The following is a 16,609-nucleotide window of genomic DNA, read 5'->3' on the forward strand; positions in this document are numbered from 1 at the left end:
CTGTGGATCAGTGCCATAGATTCATTCAGCTAATTTCTAATGCCTTGGTTATACTAATTTCCTTGCATGACTGCACTCCAAAATATGGGCAATCGCACACAGGCCTCTGATAGTGTAATGGAGAAAATCTGAAATGTATACATATGGATTTCCTTCTCCCTGCTCCCCTTTCCTTTTAAACAAGCACAGCTAAATAAAGAGAGAAATGAAATATTCAAGTGAAACACTGGGATTCTCCCAGCTATCAGTTTTTGAAGAGATTACAACATCAAGGGAAAAAATTGAACAAATGTATGTTTTCCTGAGCTGAGATAATGTTGAGGGGACAAAAGGGAAAACAATCATGGAGCATGACTGAATTTCTCCTTACACCAGCTACTAAAAGTAAGTTTGATAAATCAATAGGTGAAAAAAACTGATTAGTATTTCTGATGCAGAAGGAAGGCAAGCCTGCTGTTTGGGTTTAATTCGCTGGAGAGATTACAAAAACAGTTTATCTTAGTAAAAATGGAATTTCTGTAATGCAGCCAAGGTCAGAGAGATCTGTAGCAATTTGCTAAGTAACTGTCAGTCAGAGGTGTTACAGTTGCTTAATGCACCTACATTCTCCAAGACTGAAATACAATTGGAGAAGCAATGCTGTTGTATAAGCACATTTATTCACTCCAGTTTTCCACCTTTTCCTTTTTCTTTCTGGACATGCAAGCCTTGGAAACACATGTTTGAAATGCACAAAATGCTCCATCAATTTACCAGATATATTTCATTTTCTTTTCTTTCAAAGGATTTAAATGCCTCAGATTTTACACAGGAGTCAGTAAAAGTAATAACAGAAAAACAGATGTTGTAAGCAGAAAATTAGACATGCACTCTAACATGACGTGAAGTTACTAACAAGACAGAGGTCTAACCATTAATGTTCTTAAGATATTTTTTGTCAAGTAAGAATGCAATAACTCTGATGGATATTCTGGCATACCACTAAGGTTTCCAAATGTAATGGTCAAGCTGTCCTATCCTTTCTACCAACCGCACTGCAAAATGAATGTCTGGGTTTTTTTTTTTAAAACAGATATTTTGGTTGTCTGGTGCTGCCTAGTGGCAAAACCATTTAACATCTGCTTAAATGGATTTTGCACGATTAACTTTCCAGTCTCACTGTACACTCAAACATTGCATATTTTTGCTTACAGTATACAATTTCTGGACTAATCAGACTCCTGTCCTTGAGGATGTGCCATCCATTAAAACAGGGGTTTCAATCTTTTTTAACAAGTGTACTCCTTTGGTCTCAAAGTTTCAGCTCATATGCCTCTTCATATTTTTTTCTGGTTTTTAAGGGGGGGCAGATCGAGGCCCCCATAGTGAGGGAGTGGAGCTGGGGCAAGGGCAGCTGCTGCATAGGCAGAGAGAGTAAAAATTATTTGGGATGGGGCTGAGCATGCGCACACACCCCCAGCAGGTAAGTCTGTGGGGGAAGGGGCAGGGGAAGGGAGAGGGCCATGGGGGAGGCAGATCAAGGCCCCCCACAGTGAGGGAGAGAGCGGGGCACAGTCAGGAGCAGGGGCTGAGGCGAGTACATGCCCTACTCACCCCAGCCCTGGTTCCTGCCCTGCTCCCGCTCCCCACCGCAGTGAGGGAGGGAGTGGGGCTGCGGCTGTGGATTGAGACCCCCACAGTGCAAGAGGGAGTGGGGCAGGAACAAGGGCAAATCACTCACCCCTGCCCCTGCCTCAGTCCCTGCTGCACTGTGAGGACTGTCCCATGATCCAGCCTGGCTGGGGCCCTATTTAGTGTGAATAGGGCCCTAACTGGGTTGGGTTGTGGGACAACTGGAGCCTGGTCGCTCATCCAGGGGTGCACACAGGCAGCTCATGCTGCTGTGTACACTGTGAGAGAGCCAAAGGTGTGGGGGGGGGGCACATGCTCCCCTGCAGCGCACCTCTGGACATGTCGCTGGGCTCTGATTGCTGGGCCCTGCTCTACTCCCTCCTACACTGTGAGCGTCTCATTCTGCACCCCCCACCAGCTCAATCACAAAGAAAGTGAGGGAGGAATGATGAGGTGAGAGAGGGAGTGGGGCTGGGGCAGGCACTGCACAGCTGGAGCAGGGTGTGGGACTGAGCTGTGCAGGGGGTGGGGAGGCAGGCTCCCACCGTTATACACCTCTCCAGGAGGGCATGGGGGGCATGTGCTCCCGGATCTGCTTGGGGGGTGGGGCAGGCTGCAGCTGCAGACTGGGGATACGCTGGGCTCTTCCTGGTGGGGGCTGGGTTGGACTACACATGGGGCAGGCGGCGGTGGCACTGGGAAGGGGGCTATGGGAAAGGGAGCTGCATCCACCCCAAAATATGCCATAGCCCCCCCAACCCTATGCCAGCACAGCCTAGCCCAACACCCCCGCCAGAAACAGCCCAACGCTGCCCTGGCCCCAGCCTGCAGAGGCCCACAGCCCACCCTGCCCTGTCTGCTGAGCTATGGTCATATGCCCCCCATGTCCTCCCAGGTATGCATAGTGGTAGTGCTGGGAGTGGGGGCTTGCATACAGCCACTGCCACCACCACACCACTTGGATGCACATCATACTAATTTCTCATAGCCAGTCACAGCTCCATGGGTTGCTGATGGGCCTTCCACCCAGCCAATCACATGCTGCTGGGAACAGGCACAAAACACACTCCCATCACCCCACCCCCCAGCATCCAGACCCTTGCAGTTCTGTTGTAAAGGAGTAGAAGCCAATCAGGAGAGCAAGTTGGGGTCGAAAGTGGGTAGGTACCACAATGTGCTGTGCAGGGCTGGCAGGGCCCAGAGCATCCCTCCCCCTCCCTCAGGTAAGAGGCAAAGCATGGGAATGCACTGGGGGAGAAGCTGCTGTTGCATCCCAGGGTGCACTCTGTCCCCACCCTCCTACCCCCTACAATCTTTTTAAGTACCCCTGGGGGTACATGTACCCGCAACTGACAACCCCAGCATTAAAACAACAGCTTCCTTTTTAAGCAGCCAACCTTTCTTAAGGAAGTGTATCAGAATGAACATTGAGCCTGCAGCCTGTCTGTACACTGAAAAAAAATATGCAAATTGTACACCATAGTTCACATAATCCCCATAAAGACACGGAGAAATAGTTCAAGAGCACTCCTGTTATTTGAGGAATGTATGTCTTGGGAGAAAGGTCTTAAGGACTAGATTTTCAAAGGTATTTAAGGCACCTAGATATGCAGAGACAGACTTTGTGGAATTTTCAAAAGTGGTATAGAATATATTAGGTATCTTATTTCTACTAGCTGCAATGAAAGTTAGGCATTTAGCCTCTACGCAGGTTATCTGAATCTTTCAACCCCTCAAATGGCTTTGAAAATCTGGTTCTTAAGCAAGTATCATTATTTTTCAATGAAACTTTAAAAACCTAAGTCATTTATAGAAAATTGGATTCAAGTCCTTTTAAAAACGCTGTCCCAAAGTTTATTTTTCCTCATATGACACAGATTTTTTTTAAAGACTTGCTATACCTAAGTCACATTTTCGTTTCATTCATTTTAATTAGCCATACCCCTGGATGAGTCACCGAGCTCCGATTGTCCCATGACCTGGCCCACCTGAGGCCCCATTCATAGCGAATGGAGCCCTGGCCAGGCCAGGTCATGGGACAATCCTCACAGTACAGAAGGGAGTGCAGCAGGGGTGAATGATTTTTCTAAAAAAAAAAGATAAAAATTCTGTTATTCTTTAAGATGGATTAATTAATAATGTTTAAAAAAAGAAGATAAAGTGCTTAACACAGCTTTCTGATTAAGAGGTGGAGGTAATACCTTGGACGTTTAATACATTGTTCATGCTTAGAAAATCAGTTCTTTATTCATCCATACCATTTTAAAAGACTTACTCAAGTTCATCTTCAGAATCATAGCCTGTGTGTGCAGACTCTGAGGCCATGACATCACTGGTTGACTGGCATGGTTTCAAATGGCTGGTCCCCATAGATGGTAAGGTCTCTTTCCTTTTCCTTTTACCAAAGAACTTTTTGAAAGATTTGAACTTTGACTTTTTCTTTCCTAGACAAAGAAGAGTTAAGATTCTATAGAATTCCACTGGGTTTCTTCCTAAGAGATTTTTCTTGGGAAAGGCAACCTGGCCCAATGCAGTATGCTATATCATATGGACAGGTCTTCCCAGTCTATACTGATTGCAAGGAATTGCTGTTAGCTGGAGAAAAGGGTTGTGATACTTATGGCATATTAGAAATAAACTGCCACCTAGAATCTTTTCTAATACTGCCTATACCTACCTCTTGAGAAAAGATTTAATATAATTACAGTGTAAGGGAAAACTCCTGTCAAGGATGCACAAATAGAAACTGTCTTTGCTCAGCAAAATAAATCACAAACATAAGGACAACCTTGTCACTAAAACTAGTTTAAATATAGAAATAGATTATTTAGATAAAATATGCAAATACCAGAAGGCGATTAATTTTTTATAATATTAATTTTATTAAATCCAGAATATTGTAGATAGGAATTATGAAACTCAGTGGTTCTCAGATAATTCAATAGGAACTGGGCAATAATCTTGAAATGTGATGCTGGGCTGCTCAGGGAAGAAGGAACTTTAAACAGGGCTAATTCTAGGCCCAAGGAGTCTTCCATCTTTCTTGATAAAATTAAGTTTGTTTGCAAAACAATCCAACGATAGAAAAAAAACAAACATCTGCAGAAGTGTCTCAGAGTCATTACACTAATAATTAACATGGCTTAGGTACATGTTTTGAAAAGTGGAGTAAGACAAAGAATAGGGGTCAAAGAATTAGACTTGTTATAAGCTGTGGTAGCTCCACTCATGTGAGAAGAATTATGGCAGCTTGCACAGCAGTTTTGAATGTCACCATAGAAAATTGATTTACCCTGAGCATATGAAAAAGTCCCAAAACTATAGTTCAAGTGGGAGGGGAAGAAGGGAAAGGAGTGAATGAGAGAGGAGCATTATCTGAACAGGTAGAATACTTTCCATGATAAAGCTAAAAATATCATTTAGCTATAGAACTTTTAAACCATAAATGAAATGTTTTCATATTCTAGGGGAATTCTGCATTCTACCTGAATTGTCTTCACCAAATCCTTCAGCCTCTCGCAGTTTGGAGTCCGTTATCCTTGTGGAACTCATGTTACAGTTACTATATAAGGGAAGAAAAAAGAACCAGTCAAAAGAACCTTCTCAAAGAACCAGTCCTACTCAAAGAGTTTCTATCAGTTAAAAACATCCATCCAGCTAAATATACATTAGAACACTTTTTCTTAGGGAATATTTGAATGAATGCCACAGAACACTGCAAGCTGATAATAACAATTGCCAATTCTATTTAATTTGAGTTCTGACTAACCTTTGTTGACAAAAAATGCAGTTCAACAAGATTCATAAACATGGAAATTGCTTCATCAGAAAGAATTTGCTTCCCTGACACACTCTCTGGCTATGCAACTTTGTGCAGTCTACAGGGGGAAATCTAATACCTTTGACAAATACAGTATTTGTTTACACAGAAAATTAATAATAGGAAAGTATTGGATATATTTTTGGTCTATTATAATTAAGTTTAAGCTAAAGGATTCTTGAACCAGCCATAGAAAAAAAGTACCAGTCATTTTATGTTTACTTTTTCATCCAGTCAGCTATATAAAAAAAATTCTACCAGTGCAGTTCTTTCTCTTTTAGATATAGTATTAATGTTCCTAGACAGAATTCTTTGAATGGGCAAAACTACTACTGCAAAATATTCTAACATAGTACATTGCTAAGGTTTTGGGAAAAAGGTATTTGTGCATGTAATTTAAAATGCACTTTCAGAGCAGCCATTCATCTATGGTTTTTTGTTTCATCACCTAGAGGTTTATCTCATTTGCCAAAACCATCACTTCATGGTAGACACAGTATAAGGAATGGACACCACTAACTGGGTGCAACTCAGATATCATGACAGCTGAAGGTTTTAGGGAATGTGTGCTCATACTAGAACCTAGACAGAAAAAAACTCTTGTCTTGGCCCACAAAAATAAGAGCAAGCTTAAGCAACCACACTCAGAAATTCAAGGAGTTAGTAAAATGGAAATGTAACATTTATTATTCCAGACCGAAACATTAATGAGCCTTTGGGTCCAACCATGAAAAATGACTATACCGCAACATTTGTTGTTCTCTATTGCAGAACAACAAATGTGAATACTTCCCCAGTCATACACAGCATCTACGTCACTCAGACAAGCAAATATGTTGCAGTAAAACCTACAATCACAGGACTTTCCCCCTAAACTATCATTATTGACAATAACTAAAATAATAATGAAGTACAAACACTAAAGAGAGAGTAGGCTCAACACACAAATATAAAAGAAGGGAACTCCTTTAATTAGCAAAAAAGCAGCTTAGTGTCCTAAGTTTGCTGAGGCAAACTGTAGTCAAGCAGCAGGGCTACAGATCCATGACCAGACAGCTCCCTCGCTCATAGTTTCCCTGCGCTCCCATTTCCTGAAGCAGGGCTGTCCAACTTCTAAGCAGCCAAGGGCCACACAGCACAAGGGCTACATCATGCCACATGGGGGACACCACTTCCCTCTACTGCACTGCACACATGGGTGCCCCAGCCTCACCCTCATCTCCCTAGCTGTTGCATCCTTCTGTGCACTGCACCACATGGACACCACACGCTGCACTGCATCTCATAGCTTCCTGGATTGGGGGAAGGAAGTGGAAGCTGAAAAAGGAAAGGGAATACAGAACCCCTGGCTATGGCTGCAGCTAAACTAACAGAGGATGTAGTAGCTGGGTGAGAGCCCAGGAGCTGCAAATTAGACCCTTGCAAGCTGCCAACTGAACAACTGTGTCCTAGAGGACTGGGGGGGGGAAAGTCAGGCTTACCAAATATCAGAAAGAGTCTGTGAGTAATTAGGGAATCTACATACAACTTGCATCAATTTCATAACCTCAGTCAAAATTCATATCATTGAATGCCTCAGTGCATATAGTTTCATTGGATCTCTCTCAGACTAAGCACAATGAAGACATGCTAAACTTTAAGGAATCTCCTTCTAGAGGGGGCACATTAGGACACGGGGATGGCTGAAGCATAGAGAAGAAGGGCCCCTGCAGGGAAGAGCAATGGAAATTTCCCAGAAACAGAACAAAGATCAGGTATTAATGCAGAATCTTAGAAATCACAGAGTCAAGAGCCTCAGAGGGATCTCAGAGGGCCCCACAGAAAAGCATGAAGGTTGGCCAGCAGAGAGAAATACGTGGTAGACATATGTGGCTTTGGTAGAAAAACAGTGCTTACCTGTAATACCAGCCAAGGAAGAAGGAAACTGGCTGCACAAGGTGGATGGAGTTGGGTTAGGGGGTGGAGTTGGGCTGGGGAGCAGGAAGCATTCATGGTTCAGAGAAACCCTGTGCCAGATGAGGGATCTTAGAGTACTTTGAGAAGGCTTATGGCAAAATTCATTAGAGTGAGCTGGGGAAGTTCTATCAGGATCACTCAAAAAAAAAAATTAATTTATATATTATTTTTATTTATAACGTGTGTGTGTGTGTGTGTGTTTGTTAAAGGTACATGTATATATCTATCCTTAATGTATTGGCACTGATAAAGGAAAAATTGACATTATTGGCAATCGGCTTTTTTTGGCCAATGTGGCTGATAACGTCACCAATAAATGCTGCATGTATGTGCACAGTTGCAGCATGCATGTGGCCCAGTAGCTTGGACAGCAACATCTGGCCAGTAAGTCTGTGGTGGGGAAGGGGTATGGGAGAGCAAATTAAAGCCCGCATGATGAGGGAGGGAGTGGGGTTGGGGACGGGGCAGCAGCAGGCATTGCCGAGCCAGGCTGCGTGCATCCCTGGTGGAGGCATGGAGGGTATGTGCCCCCCAGATTTGTGCATGGGGTGAGGGCAGGCTGCTGTTGCAGGCTGGGGTCTGGGACTGCGCTAGCCTCTTCCTAGTAGGAGGTGCTGTGCGAGGGCTGCACTCAGGGTGGGTGGGATGGGACGGGTGGCGGCGGTGCTGGGATGGGGAGCTATGGCAAATTTTGGGGTGGCTGTAGCCCACCCTGTTGCCCCCCCACAGTGTCACCACCTGCCCCAGCTCTACCCACCCTGAGTACAGTTCCAGCCCAGCCCCCGCTGGCAAGAGGCAGGAGCAGCCTCTGGCCCCGAGCCCACATTGGGCAGTCTGCTCTTGCCCCGTGCACAAATCTGTGAGGCACAGCCCCCATGCCTCCCCCAGGTGTGCGCACAGCAGCGGGAGCCACCCACCTCCCCACTCCCTGGATGAACCGCCCATGTCTCCATCCCGCACCTGCCCCTCCCCAGCTGGGCAGCGCCTGCCCCTACCCCGCCCCACTCCCTTCCTCACAGTGGGGGCCTCAATCTGCGCCCCCACACCCTTTCCCTACTCCATGCCCCTCCCTCCCCACAGACACTGCTCTCCAAGCTTCTGGGCTGCCAAGATAATTTTCATTGGTGCACCCCTAATACATACATACATATACACACACACACACACACATACATTAGGGCTGTCAAATGATTAAAAATTTTGATCACAATTAGTTGCATGATTAAAAAACGGTGCACTAATATAATCGGTCTGATATCAGATCGGTAAGGATATAAAGAAAATTGGCTGTATCAGATATTGGCCCGATGGGGCCAATAATTGGCTGATAAATGCCTGTGCTGCGTGCAGCCACAGCGCAGCCCTCAGGCAGCAAGGAGCGCAGCTGGCAGTATAGAGAGCTGCCTCCAGCTGGTAAGTCTGGCATGGTGGAAGGGGAGGGGGAAGAAAGGGGCTAGGAGGGGCAGATCAATGCTCCCCATGGTGAGGGAGGGGAAAGGGGCAGGGCTAGGCACTGCCAAGCCAGGGCAGAGGAGAACGGGGGACTGGAGCTGCAGCTCATGGGGAGGAAAGGCAGCTCTTGCCGCTGCTTGCACCCCTAGCCACTTCCTGGCTAGCCCTGCACTGAAGCAGTCTCGTGCCCCAGGCAGGCCCTCCCCAGCATACCGAGCTGTGCCAGAGCAGCCCCAGGCTGGCAGACTGATCCCTGGAGCCCACTGCCAGCCAGGGCTGCTCCAGCCCGATTCAACCTGCTGTGATCCCAGGGGCAGGTAAAAATGTGGCACCCAGGAGCAATGAACTCCGACACAAATTAATTGCATGTGTACACATCCCCAGTGACTACTAACCATCTGAATCACAGATCTAGCATTTTGATTTAGGTCTTACAGACTGACATTGATTTGTACCAAGGAACGCAATTTTCAGTGGACCAGAAAGTTCACAGGTTCTCATTAAAGTTGCTATGTTATGAAAACATACCTTGTGACTAGAACAACAAGGTGTGCCCATGCCTTGATGATTAAATGTCATAAAGAAAATAGGGAAGGAGCATTATGGCTGGCACTCATGTTTGTTTGCTTATTTAGATAAATAAAAATTTGCATTCTGTACTGCCCTTCAAAATGGGAATCACCAAGCAATTATTGCATAGCTTGAAAATGCAATATGAAAATGACTTGGTGAGTGGCATGGAGCCTGGTCTGGTGGTTGAAACACTCCTTCAGATTATTTCAGTTCAGCCACTGACTCACCATGTAACCTAGTTACCTAAGCCCAGATCTTCAAAACTGCTCAGGCTTTGGCTCTTCAGAACATTTAAGCACAAGCTTATATTTAAGTATATGCTTAAGTTGGGACTTAAACATACAGTTAAGTGCTTTCGTGAACTGTTGCCTCCACTGAAACAAAACCATAGCATGGCATTTAAGCAAGTGCTGACAGCTGCAGAAAGCACTGGTTTTGGATAAAACATACCTTAAACCCCTGATCTCTTAAGATTGTTGGAGAGCTATTGATATATCTTGCAAGAGACAGGATTGTTCAGCTTAGTTCCTTAGCCAAATTCTGATTTGGGCAATTACATTCTTCCTCCTTAAAATGCCCAACTTTTTCACTTTCTAATACTGTTTACTTTGGCTGAGTAGTCAGCAAAGTAACCCCATGGTGGCTGCATAACATTTCAATTATATAAATCACTTCACCTGGTATATAATTCACTCTGAGATCCTTTAGGGAAAAAATATGGGCAAGTATGATTGCCCATACGTCACCTCCTTACTAAATACCAGGGTGGATCCAGTGGGGATGCAGTGATGCAGTCACAGCCCCCTTCAGACTACACAGTAGAAACAACAGCTGGAGACTTTTTTTAAGTCCCCAAAGTAGGCAAGTACCCCCACTGCATACCTCCTCTCCATACTCAACAGCATCTTCCCTCTCCTCCCATTCCTACCTCCCTGTCCCATCGCTGGTGCTGTCCCATTGCCTCTAGTCACTGACCACCACTCGGTGCTCCCCCTCCCCCCTTGACACTGCCATCTGTGGGAGCTCGCCGCTGCCACACTTCTTCCATTGACACCGCTGCTGCCTCCTGCGGGAACTTGCTGTGCGCCCCCAGCCTCCAGGGGCACCCGGCATTCATGCTGGCTGCTTGTCAGATCTGCATTCATAGATTGTAAGGCCAGAAGGGACCTTGGAAGATCATTGGGTCCAGCCCCCTGCACCAAGCAGGAAAGATAACTGGGGGTCAGGTGACCCCAGCAAGGTGACTGTTTAGTCTCCTTGAAGATTTCGGGGGTAGCTGATTGCACCACCTCTGGAGGGAGCTTATTCCACAGTCTGGACACCCTGACTGTGAAGTTTTTCCTAAAGTTGAGCCTGAATCAGTCTTCCAGGAGTTTGTGGCCATTACTCGTAGTTTTCCCCTCGGGTGTCCTGGTGAACAGTTGCTCACCAAGCCCTTGATGTACTCCCCTAGTGTAGTATTAAGCTGCTACCCAGTCCCCTCTCAGCTATCTTTTCTTCAGGCTGAAGAGTCCCAGATGCCTCAGCCTTTCCTTGTATGGCTTGCCATGTAAGACTCTGATCATACAGGTGGCTCTTCTTTTGAATCTCACAAGCTTGTCCATGTCCTTGTTAAAGTGTGGTGCCCAGAACTGGATGCAGTACTCCTTCTGCTCTGCTCAGCACTGGTGAGACCGCAGCTGAATCACCTCCTCAGTTTTGCTGGAGATGCATCAATCGATGCAAGCCAGAGTATTATTTGCCCTTACAGCATTGCACTCCTGGCTCATATTCATACTGTGGTTGTGGTCTATTATTATCCCCCAGGTCCCTTTCATTCGTGGTGCTAGTATGTTCGGTGCCGCCAAGCCTGTAGGTGTGTTGGGAGCTGCTCGTCCCAAGGTGAAGCACTTTACATTTCTCAACATTGAACTTCATCAGATTCTGATCCACTCAATTTTCCAGCCTGTCTATGTCCATCTGTATCAGTAGCTTTGTTCACACCACTGAGCAGCAGATAGTGCATAGGGACAGTTAAAGCACAATTAATCCTTAAATGGAATGTGAAATACGAACACAGCCAACTCAGTATCCTAAAATCAAAGTCTAAATTTATTAGCACAAGTAACAGTTTCTATATTCTGAGAGAGAAAAACATTTAGTACAATGATCTCACCCAATCCCAGATATTACTTTGCTTCACAGAAAAGACAGCTAGCTCCTCAGTTCCTGAAACAAAGGGTGCGTCATTGGCTGGATGATCCAGACAGGTGTTGAAAGCTGGATTCATGATGTAAATGATGATGATGACACACTTAACTTTCTTGCTTCTCCCTTTTATGCTTTTCTTTAATTTGATTCTTTTGGTGACTCTTTGCTTTTGGATTAGTCTCTCTGCAGTCAGCATATTGTTCATATTTTATCCTGTCAGCATAATTCTTTGTTCAACAGTCCCAATACAAGCACACATCTTAATTTGAGCTTTTTCTGGTATTTTACTTAAGCATTGTCCATTGGTCTCCTTTATCACCTTTCATTAACATACCCAATCATTTCATCCCTCTGATTCAGCTGGTCAGTGCCAAGTTGAGCTAGTAACAAAGCTATTACTAGGTTGTGTTAGAAAAACTTCTCACAGTGATAGAAAAAGGAAAGAAAGATCATGCAGCAAACTCAAGGTCATAAGCTGCTTGCAAGAAACAAAGGTAGCTGACATTGCAAACACCAGCAAATGGGAAGTTGAGATAACAATGAGGCTATACAGAACTTTAGGCTGAATATAAAAGAAAACTTTAAACAATACTATAATTCACCACTCTATAAACAGGTGCAACTTTAAAGCATAAAATATGACAAGCTACCCTAACAGACTATCTTCAAGCGTGACCACGCTTCCCCATAACTTGGTGTCGTCCGCAAACTTAGCCAGTGAGCTCTTCACCCCCACATCCAAATTGTTAATAAAGATTTTGAAAAGTACTGGACCATTTACCCTTGCTGCAGAGGGGACGGGGATCAGGCAAGTGCAGGCAGCTAGACTCTGGGGAGTTGGGGATCACAGTGTGGGGGGCTGGCTCATAAAAAGAAGCCTGCAACAACAAATGGCCACCAACTCCTGCCCTATGTTATAACCAGGGATCCTGGTTTTCGCTGATTTAAAAAATATCCCCAATTTTTTAATTAAAAAAATAGTAACCCCAAATCCACATTTTCCCATCATTAAAATAAAACACTGCTAATATATAGATATATGTGGTATGGCCAATTTCCTGGCTGGAAACTGAATTAAGTCCCAGAAGGCAAGGATTCATAACTTTGAGTCTAGTGCACTCCAAAGGCCAGATTCTATTCCATATATTCTATATCACCCTGAAAAACCATAAATGCGGCCAATTTTGTAATAGCATATCCTCTTACTCTTATGATTCTTCATGGCTTTTTAGAGGCTTGGATGAAGAACCCACTCACCTTTTGCATTAATTATTTTTCAGGGACATGAGTAGGATGAAACAAAAATCATACTTAGGCATCTAAGTCCATTTACATGCTTAATAGGTGGAAAGGAATCTAGCCCAAACTGTTTTTCATCCAGGGCAATTGGCTAAACCACAACTGTCTCTGAAGGTAAGCAAGGCCATGACTTAGAGATACTATCATGGGTGATGGGAGGAGGGTGGAGGTTAGGGAAATGTCTTTGTACTATATCTTCTATTTCTTTTGGGATAAATGATTAATGCCAGACATTTACCTTTACTATCTTCTGAGAATTTTGCAATTACTTCCCTTTTTCCCACAGCTAAATTAAAGGGGATCCTGGACAGTGGATCTCCCTGACTTCACAGATATCAAATGAAACAGAGATTTCAATTGCTACTCATACCAAGTCACGAAAACAGTCGCACCATCCTAACATTTAACAGAATGTTGATTATATCATTGTGACTCAAAAACCATCTTACAATCGTATGTTTTCTTAAAATCCTTAAAATCTAGGTATGCATTTGGATTGCATTCTCTGAGAATTAGTAAGCAGAAAATATCGTACTCACAATGGGCCTGTTTTTTTCTGACACCCACACTATTACTCTTTTACTATGTCTTCTGCATAATGAGTTTATCTGTATAAAAGTATCAAGCATAGGATTTTATCTGTGATAAAAGAGAGAAAAGACATGATGCCATACCCCCTTTCACTACAGTTCTAATGCTCCATTTTGTTTCCCCTTATTTAAATTGGATGTATGATCAACTCTCCTTTTCAGACTTCCAAACCTAAAGAATCAGTCAGAAAAGTCTTTGATTTAACTTACTCTTCCTATGCTTCATAATTCAGAGGGACTGTGATCAGCACTTCATGCTTTGTGGGGTCTGAATGTTCCAACCGGCCCTTAATTATGTCAGTTACAAAGACCTCCATTTTCTTCCTGCATGATATTGGCTTGCACATGATACCCTTTCCTCCATACATCAGTACTCTTGCAGTAAGCCCTCATGTTTTAGTACTTCTTGTCCCTCATGATGTGGAAGTATTCATATCAAGATGTATGCTGGTGGTAACCTGGCTGCCTGTGGGCACGTTTACATGAGATGTTTACTGCAGAGATGCCTAATTAGCTCCACAGTAAAGCCTCCATGTCTACACAGCCCTTTTAGGCTGTAGTAAATTAATTAGCTCCGATGTAGGTTAGTACTTATAAATACAAGTACTATCCTGTGATGGTGTTCTTTACTATATGGCAACACATGTGTAGATGCTGATGGGGCTGGCTGGGGCACATGGGTGTTTCAGTGCAGGGGCTGCCTGCTGGCCAGCCTTGTACTAAAGCACCCGTGTGCCCCAGCCAGCCCCTCCATAGCATATATTGAGCCAGGTCAGAGTAGCCCTGGGCTGGCAGACTGGCCCCGCCGACCTGCTGCCAGCGGGGGCTACTCTGACCTAGCTCAATATGCTGCAGTCCTAGGTGCATGTGTAAATGCAGTGCCTGGGAGCAATACTCTAGATGTGATGTGCGCCAGAATTTATTACTTCACATTAATTTCACATGAAGATGTGCCCTGTATGATCTTCCAAATTAGGCAATTTGAAGAAACAAACCATTGGATTTCTAGGTTGAGCACCTATAACTTTGAAAAAGTAGGGGGGCTGAGAAAGTCCTCATCTTCTTCCAGCTGGCCTTCCTAAAACTATGGTCTCCTGCTTATCAGCCCCAAGTGAAAAGCAGTAGTGTTTGGTTATTCATACTTTCTCTCAAAAGAGAAACAAAGCCCAAGTATGCTATCACATTCTTATTCCCAAAGTTGGAGGTGGACAAGCAGCCCTAATACAGGTGGCAACTGCTTGGGACCACTGAGACCGTTGCAACTAATTTATACACATCTCTCTTCTGTCACTAAATCTGTGGTGATGAATTCTGCGAAGCAGGATCTGTTTTGTATTGCTGGTCTGTTTAGGGTGTAAAACCAAAGGCCCCCAGTGATACTGCCTATACTGCAGCAGCACCTAATGACTTCAAACAACAAGCCAAAGTCCCCCCCCTGAAAAGAAGATGGGGAAGGCAGACTACAGTTGGTTGTGTATGCCTTCAAAAAAGGACTTCCACAAGTGGGCTACCAGTGCTATACTATATTTGTTATGATCAGCATTTCAGTCATCAGAAGTTCAGACAGAAAATTTCTGTGACAGCAGGAGCATGGATGACATTGTTGTCTTCACCTGACAGTCATTTGAGCAGATGTGTTTTCTTTGTTTAATTCTTTAATAGCGCACATTTTGCTTCAACCACCAGACAGCCTAAACTAGTCTCTGGTGCATTTATAGTTATTTATTTCCAAGGAATGTGCAGACTCTCTCTCTCTCTGCACAGAAAAACCTGATGCTGCAGCAGCCGCCAGCAGCACATTCCGTTGTCCACTGCCAAACACAACGTGTTGCCACAGGGGAAAAAAAAAAAAAATCTACTACTTTTCCCTAATATTTTAAAACAATGGCTAAGGCCATTCTTTTTTTTCAGTGAATTCATAAAGATATATACTTCCATAAAGTTAAACATTCCCTCAGAGCTGCTCATTTAAAAGAGGAGAGGGAAGAAAAACATACTAGAACAAAGCATACATACATGAGGACAGAAGGGACCTTTAGTCATCTACTCTGACTTGTGTAACACTGAACTTTACCTGGTGATGCCTGCAATAGAGAAAATTATTCTTCCCCTACTATACAAGTGAATGCTGTTGAGCCAAAATAAACTAAGATTATGATAATTTCTAATGAAAAGGTCATGCTTTGTTCAAGGAAAAACCCTTGGCTTCCCCCTTCCTTGAAACAGGATGCAAACAAAAGCAAACTCTCATTTAAAGGGACCAAAGGTGAAAAAGAAGTTGGTGAAGGACATAACGTGTTTTTTTCTAGTTTTTAATCTATGATGTGGAAAACAATTTAAAACTGCATCACTATCATGGGATCCTGGAATAGTGTCTCTTTTTCTCTCTCCCTTTGCTGGAATTAGGAAGCCATGCCTGCTTTGCATAAAGATGCAGGACCCCAAAGCACAATTTTTGTTGTTCTGCAATTCATTACACATTCTTCAGCCTTGCATCAGCATTCTTCACTGACCCTCTGTGCAGCACATCCCATATTTTGTTTTTCCATAGCATTAAATGAACATGTATACAAAAATTACTTTGAATAAGAACATTATTCTTCAGGTACTTGCCATATGACAGCGTAAGGTTCGAAAGCTGAGTTTTAGTAAAGTCTTGTAAATGTATTGTACATATTCTTAAGTACAGAAAAGAAGAAAGTAGACTGTCTTGGTTTAGTTGCATGTAAACTTCACAGAAAGCAATTGCAAGTATCCATGGCTGGCTCTGAGAATGAATTTCTGTAACTATTTTACAAAAAAAAAAAAATTGTTTAAAGACCTGTTGGTATCCAGAATGAGTAGAAAGTCAAAACTGTGTTAAGCATTCAATGGGAACATGCAACATGGCTTATGTCATTCACTTTCTTTTTGAAAGTATAAAAAAGATAGCCAGTATTTTTATTTACACACACACACACACACACACACACACACACACATCCATTCTTATTAAAAAAAATAAAATAAAACTCACCTGGGATCAAAGGAAACACTGCAGAATTTAACACTTATACATACTGGTACATCAGTTAAACTAATTTAAGAATAATCCTTTGCAGGTCTGAGGTCAGCTAGA

The 16,609-nt window shown here is 43.7% G+C and overlaps 1 protein-coding gene across 1 annotated transcript in view; it reads right to left on the minus strand.

Moving 5' to 3' along the window:
- Positions 1-16,609, minus strand: part of CRACDL (CRACD like) — a 102,058-nt gene that overhangs the window by 31,313 nt on the left and 54,136 nt on the right. Inside the window, exons 3-4 of the mRNA XM_090065182.1 lie at positions 5,097-5,173; positions 3,887-4,055 (exon numbers count right to left, since the gene is read on the minus strand). Coding sequence (XP_089921308.1) covers positions 3,887-4,055; positions 5,097-5,163 — 236 coding nt within the window. The 5' untranslated portion in view covers positions 5,164-5,173. The remainder of the gene's footprint in view (positions 1-3,886; positions 4,056-5,096; positions 5,174-16,609) is intronic.

Source organism: Crocodylus siamensis, chromosome 1, assembly GCF_052110815.1.
Source record: "Crocodylus siamensis isolate JL-2025a chromosome 1, ASM5211081v1, whole genome shotgun sequence".
Classification (NCBI taxonomy): domain Eukaryota; kingdom Metazoa; phylum Chordata; order Crocodylia; family Crocodylidae; genus Crocodylus; species Crocodylus siamensis.